Raw genomic sequence first — 12,527 nt, 5'->3', positions numbered from 1 at the left:
ACGAGTCGCGTGATTCGTCGCAGAACGCAGCGTGCGCGACGCAAGTTCGGCGTGCATGCGTCGCAGATTCAACAGCGGATTTCGCTTCTTCCAGTATTATTCCCGCTCGCGTTATGTTTTATTAATCGTTTCGTTGTGCAAACACCTAATTTTACAATTCCGCCAATTCCGCTTTTTACGCGCTCGTCTTTTTCTGACGTGGAACGTAATGTACACAGGCACTATATTTGATTACTATGTTTATTGAGGCATCCACGAGATCCTCCTCTACGTAATTCATCCATTATGTAAATGAGAGATTCAGAGTGCATATATAAACTCTGTTACGTATAATACTGGCATACGATAAACATATAAGCATATGATAAACATACTAGTTTGCTGTTCAATTAGGGCTTCTATTTTAACGTGGTAAACATGTAAGAAGCTATTAAAAAAACTTTAGGTTGCTCTCGCAATTTTGAAGATACGATCGATATAAAATATTTACTCTGCTCTCTAAAATATATGAGAAGTTTATGTACGGTTTTATATTACGAGGAAAATATTTGATGTAGAAAGGAAAAACAAGTCATTTTATATATGTAAAACCGTCGCTATTAATATTATTATATTAAACTGCATCATTAAACTGCATACGCGTGTTAATAGTAACTTCAATTTGTTAATCATATTATAGAAAAGAAGGTAATATTTGTGGAAATGAAAATTTATATGTTTGTACACTCATAAAGCACGTGGCTTTCTATTTATGTACTATAATGGCAAAAACATGTTGACTGAAAAGGATTCGAGCCGTTTAAAATATTTTTATTAAAAAATTGAAAATCAGAAATAAAATTCTGATTAAAACGTTTTCATAAACAAACCGACAACACAGAAATATTTTAATTGTACGTATCGTTGTGCGAATGGCTGGCTTTATATGAGGTCCACTTAGCAAGCACTTTCGTTAAACTAAAATTAAGTGTGAAATATACGCATTAGGTATGCATATGTGCAAATTGAAAAGTCCACATACAAATTGAATGCGCTTTATTTTCATTCGTGATGCCTGTCCGAAAGATGAGCTCGCTGGAAATAAAAGCGCCATGAAATTTTACTGCATTCAATATGTAATGCACTTTTTTATTAAATCTTTTTTGCTCCCATGCTGTCCCCATCCAATTGCGCTTTATGTAAAATATTTCGCAATATGTCGCTATTTTGACTATTTCACGAAATCGTTGGGAAATATATCGTTGTGAATGTTTAATGTTGACGTTGCTAAAACGAAATCGTTGCTCCTGTACCTGCAGTTCTTTTCACAATAATGTTCAAAATACAAATCGTAACATCACATGTACATACGATTTGTAGTACTTTTAAACATTATTCATGAATATGATATCATTATCATTAATATGTATAATTCTTGAACGAATTGAATTGTTAGTTTTAACATCAAAGCAAATTGTTATAATTATTCTACTCTATTCCTGTTATTATCCATTATACTATTACTATCTCTGGTCCATATAATTTTTTGGAATTATTAAAAATATTATTTTATAAGTAATAGTAAAAAAATTTATTAAACAAAGTGTTCCACAATCACTGTCATTTAATATTTTAATAGCATATTCCAAAGGTTAACTCGAATAAAAAAATCTTGATTGATAATATTAAAGCCACAAGTTTTCGAATTATAAAAAGTGATTAAAGTTGATCAATGTTATCGCGTAGTTATTGATTCTTACAGCTTAGATAACATTGAATTTTACAGTTTAGTAAATTTTATCTTTTGACTTTTTATATGCAGATACTACGTGAGCTATTCAAATCAGCTAAAATATTGTTCTTAATGGATCTGTGAGAGAAACGTTATATTTGATTATAATATTTTTAAATTAAACTTTAACTACTCAAGTTTCTTGTATTTATAATATAATTCTCACAGATCCATTACTTCAAATTAAAATACAAAATTCGCGTATTTCACAGTGAAATAATTTAACACGCATCGACACGATGCGCAGCAGCGGAGTTGATAACACGACACAATAACATACCCCTAAATTGATTTATAAAATACGAATATATTCAAATTATAATAGAACGTTTAAAATAATTAATTAAAAAAATAGTTATTATATGCATAATAGTATTACAGAAATAATTCACATACGTTATAATTAACAATTTCCATTCATTATTGATTCGTTTTCCACTGCAAATAAATAAATCGAGCTCAATGCTTTTCGTTAAATTGCTCATCTTGATAAGTTTACGAATCGTACATATTTTTAATGATGTGCATATTTTTCAATCTTGCTTTTTCGACGAATATCGCATTGTAACGTATTACGCGTGGTGATTTGGTGCATTCATAAAAAGGTCTGTCAGCGTACATTGCAACAGTGAAACTGATTAATTTATTGCTAGTCGTAAAATATTTGCAGTAAATTTCAGCGTTGCAACGACGATTACATGACATAAAACGTCAGCACTGAAATTTTTAATCGTATCGGTCGGTCACATTGAACGAATGTTAATTGTTGAATTGTTTTTACGTACAACTTGCTAAATACATGTAGTTTAACAACTGCTCGTATATTTATGAATATATTAAATAAAAACAAAATGTGTGTGTGTGTGTGTGTGAGAGAAAGAGAATGAGAGAGAGAGAGAGAGAGAGAGAACAATTATATAAAAAGTATTAAAATATTATAAAATCCAATATTTAAAAATATATATTGCAAAATATTAGATTTTGCAATACATATCATTGCACTAAGTTATTTAGATTCCAAAGGTTATTGTTGTTGACACTTCAATTAAATCATAAACATAAGTTTATACGCAACATTTATTTCGAAAGAATTCTTATGTCATATACAAGATTGATTTAATCCTTCGTGTTACTCAGCATAATGAAAAACTAATTACCACGCTGTAATTCTAAATATTACGTTTTGTACACCTGTCACGATTTAATATTTCACTATATTTTTTGTAAATTTGTTGGTTGTTGGATTAAATAACAAAATAAATTCGCGAGAAAATAGTTTTACGCTGCGGTTGTCTCGATGGCATTTAGTTGCCTGTATATGTCGTAACATACCTTTTTCTCATCGCGAATTTTATACAACTTCTTTTTACGCCTCGGTATTAATGCGATGTGTTGACAAAAAAATGTATCAAAATAGAGCTGCTAGTAAAATATTAGCGTAAAACTCTACAAAATTTGTGAAATATATGTCAAAAGGCGAACAGCAAATATAATCAATTTATTACTTCTGTTGGAAAATTATTTAGAGAAGTTGCATATCGTCTTTTTTTTACTGCTGCATATTTGACCGGTATCCTGTCTCAGAGTTAACTAATGCGATAAAAATCATCTTTAATCATCTGTTCTCGCGAAAATTTAGAACGGAAATATACCAGACAAATGCGAATTTGCATTACAAATCGAGACTTTAGATCTGCAGATTAGATAACTGATAAGAAGCTCGTTATCTGGATGCTTTTGCAAAGCTATTTTTGCAAAAGGGGAATAGATCCATTATAGGTATTACATAGGTATGTAAGGTAGAGCGGGGTCGAAAGTAACAACTCAAATATCTATAGTTATAGGCATAGATGCGCATGCGTCTGTTGGTTAATGGATGAAGCTGAACAAGCTATAACTATAAGCTATATCTATGAGCTATATCTTATAGCTATAGCTAGATCTATAACTATAGGTATAGATATTTGAGTTGTTACTTTCGCCCCGTGTAACTTTTGACCCCGCTCTACCCTACATACATATACATATATCTAAAAATTTTCGTTACTGTAAATTCACATCTGTATGACGTATACGGATTGTACAAGAATATCCTAAGGATAAAAATAAAGGTATAAGAGATTATATCTATATCAAAATTTTTATACGGATCGATCTTTTACAAAATATGTCCAAGCTGTGTAAATATGCTATTAGGGGTGGGAACGGAGAATGCGCGAACAGTTGCGTTTGCAACTCATCGCCGCCGTCTATTTCGATGTTTCTCCCTTTGTTCGCCACTTCGCGCCACCTCGAATTCCCTCGGCACGCATAACTTACTCACGTCCCCGTTTCCCTACCGTGTTTCAGGAAGATGCGGGCACGGATCGCCCTGCGAGCAGCTCTGCTACGAACTCCACGACGGCATGTACGAGTGCGACTGCAGGGACGGCTACATACTTCATAAAAATGGATACAGCTGCGCCGGTGAGTGTGACTCGATTCAATCCTTATCCCGCTTTGCAATTCGCATTCATGGCGGGCGCGACATCTTTGATTTCCCTAATAAAATTTTGCGTTGTGCCATGCCGGCAAAACTTTTTGATGCGACGCGCGTATTGTTTCCGAAGCGCCGCTCTCTCACTGCTGTTGAATCTCTCGCTCGATTCCCAGAGAGTTTTGTTGCAGAAGTATCCTTCAAAAGCGAACTGTTATTATCTTTGAATTGCTGGGGTAATATTTTTTTGATAACACCATTGCAGTTTTACTAGGTTGGAAATCCATCGAAAGTTCGAAAGTTTTAAAAATATGTTTCGAGAGTTTTTATAGTTTTTTTTAGCTTTACGATAATCTCTCTCTAACTTTATGGAATACAACTAAATTTAAAGGTCTTATAGCAATAGCTCCTTTTTTATAAAATTATTTGGGCTTTCGATCAGGCTTTGTTCTCCAGGTAATTTTTGAAATATTCTTGATTTATTTCTTATAATATCTGGATTAAACTTTCTGAGAACACTTTTCTCTTTTATTTTAATTTTTGCTTCTTATTATTATAAAACCGCATTACGTTCTATAACTGTAAGCTTAAGTTGTAAATTGTAAGCTCTTTTTCTTGGTGCAGTCATATAAAATTGTCAAAAGCAAACGAAATGAATTCCTTAACAGCTATTTTAAATAAATTAGTTTTTTTATATGTCATTACTCGCATTCGATTGTATGAATTGTATGAATTGATAAAATATATTAAAAATATATTCCCTTTTTATTATATTTTACATTAGTAATAATATAATTTAGTCTTTATATGTCCAACATTTTCACTTAAGAAAGAGGAGTACTGAAAAGTATGTTTCTCTCTCTAACTTACTCCGGACAGGCGTCTGCTATGTATTGTCTCAGTCCATGTCTATAAGGTCTATGTATGCGAATGTCGAATCATCCGCTAGATGACATCCGCTAGCTGGAGTTTCTCGTATTTAAAATACGAACGATGGTATATAAAAGCAGCTTGTTGGAATGACAGCTTGTCGGTATTCATAGTCAGATCTTATATTTAAGACCAAAATAAGATCCGATTATGAATACCGGCCCATCCGAGAACCTTATCAACAAAAAAAAAGAAAAAAAGAAAAAGAAAAAAAAAAAGAAAAAGAAAAGAGAGGGAAAAAAAAAGGCCGTTCGGAATCGGCGTTATAAACTGTAGGTCCCATGGTGTCAAAATGACACCTAATAATATTGTAAAGAAAAATACACAAAAACAAAAATAATCGTTTCTCGTAATTTTTGAATGCTAACTATGATCCCGTTTATTGCTCTATTACGTCATAAATAAATTATTTATAAATTAATTTTATAGAAACATCATTTGATATTTTTTATACATTTCAGTTATGCAATCATCAGAAAATAAAGAAAAAATGAATTAGACATTGTAATTTTTTATCGAGATTTTCTATTACTTTATAATGTCCGTAAAAGTAATAATATAACTTGTATTACGTGTGAAATTTATTTATCGCGTCATCAAAAAATTACGAGGTAAAAAACTCGCGCGCTGGTTGCAAATTTATCTCGACAATCTCAAGTTCAAGCTGTTTACAGTGCCATGCCCGTATTAAAGGTAATATCTCATTTCGCGTGGAATTGCGCAGAATACATTTCGCGTCGGGCTTATGAAATACGGAGAGAAGGCATTGTGAAAGAAAAATACGGTAAAATTATCCATAAATCACAAAAATTTTTGGGGACAGCTATGATTTATCGCTAGTTTAATCTTATGTAAGGGTTTTTGTGTGTCACGGCACAAGTGTCTCGAACCAAGCATCACGTTATCATAAATGTGACACGTAATATAATCGATGCGTGGCATTCAAGCAAAATAAATAACGTATAAAGTATATAATGATCATTTTTTATTTTAACAAATAGATACAAGGGTTGCTCTTGTACTTTCTCAGAATATGGACAGTGCATAGTTAATATTCCTTGTTATCTCTTATGCTATATTTTCGCGCATTTTTGCTTTAAATAGAGAAAGAAAATAATTATATTTTAGAAAGAATATAAAATGTTAAAATAATTTCTGCGTTTTAATTGCACTCACACACATTTTAATCACGCCATGTGCGGCACCATAACTGACCTACAGTATGCAACTCGGTGCAACTGTTGCAACAAAATTACGCGGTTCCATTTACCCAATAGACGTTTTTCTCACGAGCGAACGCGACAGGAAATTTGGTGGGAAGTTCGCCGACGATCGCCTCCGTTAATTGCTTTCCGATTGATTGTTCGCGGAATTCCATTATTACAGCCTGTCCACGATCAGAATGCTTATCTCGGTACACTCACGACCAAAGTTTTCCCTTATGATTCACGTAAACCATCTTTTTAAGAACTTGAGAAAAAAAATATAACTTTTATATAAAACACACTGCATTTCGACTTGTCTATCAAAAGTCTTATTTTTGAGAGCACAGTTGCATAGATTGAAACAATCAGTAAAAAATTACGTGAGAACAAATGAATCCGCAAAACTATAACGATCGTTAATTACTAAAATTAGAATGCGCGCGGGTGAGAATCGCAAAAAAGAAATTATATTACTTGTAACACGTTCATTCCCGATTTATCATGTTACGCGAAGCATAACTCGTAGTTAATGATTGATAACGGCTTCGTTTTTTTACAGAAATATTGCACAATTAATGCAGCTCGAAAAGAGAACTTGTGTCTCCGTTTCGAATTTAACTGTTCTAAAACATCAATTACTATAGAATAAAACTGTATTCCAATTTTATATTTTATGTGCCATATTGGAGAATAAATTTGTCCTAGCTTCGTTTTATTTTAACTATCTAACGACAATCATTATGAATTCCACTGTTATTATCGGTTTACTACGTATCTATTAGGAACATTTCATCGGATAACACAATAAATTCAACTCCGTCGAATTTTAACTACGCGATTTCCTCTATCCGTTGTTCGCCGAATCTAATCGTGCAATCTAACTAACATGAATGTTGCATCCTCGTTCCTCCGCTCGGATCTCTCTTCTGGATTTAATTTCGCGGCTGGTAAAACTCCGACATCTTTTATTTCTTTCTACAGCTCCCGCGCGTTGAATCTGATGGTACCGCCATTGTGAATACTTCCTTCTCCGCTGCCACGAATCCAAATCGATCCCACTGTCTTGCGCTAATTGTGCTCCCTTCAGTATACGGCAGAGTCTGTGAATCTGATTCTTATATTGATTCTATCCTTGATTCTGACTTTCAATCTGGCGACCGTCGCCCGTGGTAAATCGAATAAGTCGATTTCTTCTTGTTCCTGGTCCCTTTCTCTAAAATCCGGGAATGACAGAATCTCAACATCTTCCATCTCCACAGGTTCGATAATTTTTATTACACCGACTCCGTTATCAACTTTAATGTCTAATCTGGCAAGCTCTTCTCGCACGAATTTATCTAGTTCTTTTTCATCGAATGGAATGGTAACATTAACATAGATGCTTCTTCCTCTGTTGCTACTTTCGGCACGTATCCAGATTGTTCCTCCTACATTGCACTAATTCTGCTTTACCTTCTTCCAATGCCGTAGATTCCGCGAACTCGATTGTTCCATTGATTTTACCACTAAATGTAATTCTTAACTTCACAAGAGTTTTACCAGAAGTAAATCAGTTAGGTCAAATTCTCAGAGATCTACCTCGGCATTTCTGCGAACACGAATTTCGGTAATCTTGCTAATAACTTTTGCTAGATCGGCATCTTGATGATTTGCTCCGTCAATGACTTCGCGAAGATAGCTATCTACGATGATTTGCAGCTTAAATTAATTGGATATCTTGCTACTGAACTATTTTACTTAGGTTTTGTTTTATTTCAGATTTTATTTTTGTTTCTCATTTCACGTTTATATATCAATTTTTTCCTGTTACATTCCACGAAAAGCCTTATTCTATTTATAGCATAATCAAAATGAGCAATCAAATTAAAAATTCAATGTTAAATATATGTATATAAGATCCAAATTCAATATTGATGATTTTATCAAGAAAATAAATTATTTATACTTTTCTTTTAATGAGACATGAGAAAAGTTTGTATTCTGGAATATAAGAATTATCGACAATCGATTTCGTCAAGTAACAAGTTCGTCATTATCGTGGTAGTGATTGGCCAAGAATATCATAAACTTTATTTGATCGCCTGCAAAGGATCGATTATTTCCTCATATATTAAACAATATATTACACAATAAGCGATCACAAAAAAATAATTGTTATAGTTAAAAATTACTCATCTAATTTTACTATCTAACTTCATTACCTAATGTTATTTTTTAGATATTAATTTAAATATTAATTCCTGATTTATATTTAAATTACTGATTGCAAGTAATTAACTAAATACTTAAATAAACATAAATAAATAAGTATTGATGATATGATAATAGATATCCCAGAGTATTCATTAAACTATATTATAAGTAACGAAATTATATGGAATCGATAAGTGATTGCTAATTACTAATCAGATTATCCGCTAAAAGCGTGGAAAGATAAATACTGACTGATTGACGATTAATTCCCCTCTCTCACTTTTTCTCTTTCTTCCACTCTCTTCCCTTCCTCTATTTTTTACATAGAATAAAGAAAATTAAAATCTAATCATAGAGAAATAATAATAATTGTTCTCTCCATTTCTTTAAAACATGTTTTCAATTAATCCACTATCATTTTGTGCCAAATTTTTACATTTTAAAAGGAATAAAATTAATATGAGATTAACAAATCAAGAATAAATGTTTACCTTTGATTTTAATAGAAAAGACAGAAAATTAATTACTCCACCCGATTTATTTTTCACTTATTTTATTTAATACTTTACAAATTTATGTCAGAACATAAAAATTTAAGAGAAAAAAACAGATGACAATAAATTAATGTAAATTTCATTTCACAGTTATAAAACAAACCTAAAACCGTTCAAAAATATATAATTCAGTATTATTATATACATATAAAGCAAAGATAAACTTAATTTTTATAAATCTAACTAAACTAAATTTTGTTTATGGATTAATTAACCAACAATTTATATTTTTATAAAAACAAATAATTATATAATTTGCATGTAATATTAAAAATTTGTTGTTAAAAATGTACTTTATTAGATTGACTTTTCTCTTCTCTTCCCCTTCTCTCTCTTTCTATTTTTCTCTTATAATTAAAATACATACCCATTATTAAAACATATATTTTTTTACTGAAAAATGCATAGATGGAATAATTGTTACCAAAAGTGGTTACAAACAAGTACATATATTTAAAAACGAGATGTATATGCGCTGGTATATTAAAGCTTGTTACATGCGCAAATAAATATATTCGCGCATTTTAATTACATTCATGTAATTAGTTAACAAAAAATCATAAAGCTCTTTTATAAATTTGCGTCTATATCTTATTATAAAACAATATAAACAGTTTTGATGTTATGAGCAAATAGGTGCTCAAAAATGGTTTCCTATAAGAAACTACAAATTTAAGAATAAAATATATTCATTTGTGTTTTTCATTATTTGTCAAAATAACGTTACATTATAAATTTTTTGCTCTTTTTATCTTTTTTCTATTTTTTCGCTTTTTTATTTTATAAGCAATTATCGTTTCTATACCTAATATATTTCCGCTACTGTCTGTTCAAAGTAAGGCAAAGTAAGGCAAAGCTAATATTAATTCTAGACTAATAAATAATTAATAAGGAAACATTTATTGAAAAGAATGAACTTTTTTCTCATAATGTCCCCCCTAATTAATTTCGTAACTCTTCAAACATTTACAGTGGATGTCGCCAATTCATACCAAAACCATTACTTCTGGAAATCCGAGTTAATTCAAGAAAACCCGGATTTAATTTTGGTTCTGCAGCGGAAATCTCTTTACATGTTTATTTAATAAATTTTTTTATTAATAAAAGTTATATTAAGTTTTTTGAACACAAAATTTTAATTTAATACTTTTCCGTATGTTTATTTCTCGGTATTAAAATAAAAGTCGTTTTTATAAGAAACATAAAAACAAACATTAATTAAATACATTTTATTTAATTGCCGCTAATCTTTTTTAGGCGATCCATTTTAGGGCAACGGACCAGTGAAAAGTCGTATTCGTTTATTTTTACATATATACCTTTACGTGAGTACTAATAAATAAATCACACCTAATTTCACAGATTTCATAGGTTCGTTACCCTAATATAAAAAATTCATCACTCACCGATCTGATGTGCAACGGGCGGAGTTATCAGCCACGTAGCTACGATGATTCTGTAACACAAACATAAGATTCAAATAATTAAAACCGTGTTCAAGATAATCAATGTTTCAAAAGATAAATCTTACGCGCGTCATATTTTTCATTTGTCTTTCAATTAGTTATATAGTAGATAGTAGATAGTTACAATATTAAAATAATTATATATTTTCCGGAAATGATCTTCGAAAGAATAAACTTTTACAAAATTTGGATTATTCATTTTTCTCTAATAATTATTTTTAAACGAGCAAAATAAAACGATTTGAATAAACGAGAAAACATGTAAAGATTAATTTTATGTAGGTAAGAAGTTATACTCACGGTTGCTCCGCCGCGCCGGTGCCCGATGCCTCTCCTAGGTCTCCTCCTCCTCTCAGAATGGTGAATTGTCAGATCTCCTCTTCACGTTGCACTCACTCGCGAAAAACACTTGCGAATAACTACAATCTGCGCGCGAACTAATTATCTATATTGTACAAGTCTTTCACGTAATACTCCCGTTTATACCCGTTAAGCCTATGATAAGCTATCATATTCTGTTAGACGAGTTTGCACTTCGAATCGACGAGATGATAACTTTAATCGAATTGAATTCGACAACTTTTGTCTCGTGCAAAAATCACATCTAGAACTGACTCGACCATATATTAATTAACCGTGATTCAAATGAGAAACCAGCGTGGTATACCAGAATGGTATGCTACAATATCACAAATCAGATCAGACGTAATGAGAAAGAAGGTATCCATTGCCAATGCCAGACAATCCAGGAAATGGGACTTCTCAACGCGCTAAACCGCCAGCTAAGCTGGCAAAACCAGCTTTGTACACAATTTATGTGGCGACACCGTAAACGTAAATGATGAATAGGATAATTGGTAGACAAAAGAAGCGATGGATTCAAATCAATCGATCAAACTCTTGCTGATTAGGACCAGACTATTGGACAGAACACGTTCTTCGATTTGTCAGCAATTCATTAAAGTTACTTAAGCCCCGCGAACACACATATTATGAACATTGTAGCCGCCACGATGCACTTGGCGTGAGGACATTGCCCGGGCAACGCCTCAATAATGCTTTATTTCATCAGGTATATCGGAAGTGCGACCACCGCGCCGGTTCGAATTAGGACGTCAATCGAATGGCCTTAAGAAAAGTCTTTTAGTTCAATTACTACGAACGACACTCCCGAAATTATCGTGCGACGCGACGCAACAAACCGGCAAATTTGTTTAACGAAATTGACGATGGGTACGTTAGCACCTCCGTCCGCGCGTCGTTGGGTTTTTACTGTCCTTCCGCCTCGTCAAAGAAGTATCTAAAGAAAGAGAAAGTAAAAAAACCATATAATTATTGGTTCACCTTTAAAAATAAATATCAAACATATGTCAGTTTATTCACTGTTGTAAACTATTTAATTAAACTGTATGTGTCAAGTTCCGCGCCGCCGTGAAATACTTAATGCGTAAAAAATGCCGAATCTTTAATTCATTGAATCACAAAGTAATTATAAATAAACAAATCAACATATTGCATCGTTAGCTGTATCACTTAATCCGAGAATTACATTGTGCTCTGGGTCGAAAAATAGGAAGCACATTATATAATTTAACAAACGAAAAGATTAATGCACCGTACGAGAAAAATTGGGATCTAACAATAAGCATTAACTTTTAGAGGATGAGCAAATTTTTTTCATGACTTTTTATGATTTTTATTTATAATTTTCAAAAAATAATTATTGCCTGTACCTGTTGATATCACGAAACGATAATTTACAATATTTATCGTCTATCTTTCCATAAAAGCATACCTACATCCATACGTAAGAATAAGTCGAAATATACACTTCGATTAAAGAATTGTCGTGTTCATACACTTACGAGTCGTTAATCACGCGGACTAATAATCATTTATTGTAATAATCGTAAGATATTACAGCGTTTATTA

The 12,527-nt window shown here is 32.0% G+C and overlaps 2 protein-coding genes across 4 annotated transcripts in view; one reads left to right on the top strand and one right to left on the bottom strand.

Annotated features, from left to right (window-relative positions):
* LOC112462068 overlaps nt 1-11,881 on the bottom strand; it is a 57,700-nt gene extending 45,819 nt beyond the window's left edge. The window contains exons 1-2 of the mRNA XM_025027622.1: nt 10,896-11,881; nt 10,536-10,585 (exon numbers count right to left, since the gene is read on the bottom strand). The gene's annotated coding sequence lies outside the window, so the exon portion shown is untranslated. The remainder of the gene's footprint in view (nt 1-10,535; nt 10,586-10,895) is intronic.
* The window catches only part of LOC112462066 (pikachurin), a 98,629-nt gene that overhangs the window by 12,067 nt on the left and 74,035 nt on the right, over nt 1-12,527 (top strand). For all 3 annotated transcript variants that reach the window (XM_025027614.1, XM_025027616.1, XM_025027615.1), the window contains exon 3: nt 4,121-4,237. In XM_025027614.1, the coding sequence (XP_024883382.1) occupies nt 4,121-4,237 (117 nt within the window). The remainder of the gene's footprint in view (nt 1-4,120; nt 4,238-12,527) is intronic.

This window comes from Temnothorax curvispinosus, unplaced genomic scaffold, assembly GCF_003070985.1.
Source record: "Temnothorax curvispinosus isolate PA1 unplaced genomic scaffold, ASM307098v1 QBEX01011959.1, whole genome shotgun sequence".
In the NCBI taxonomy this organism is placed as follows: Eukaryota; Metazoa; Arthropoda; class Insecta; order Hymenoptera; family Formicidae; genus Temnothorax; species Temnothorax curvispinosus.
Note: the sequence above shows the minus strand (reverse complement) of the source record. Positions and strands in the feature narration are given on the sequence as shown.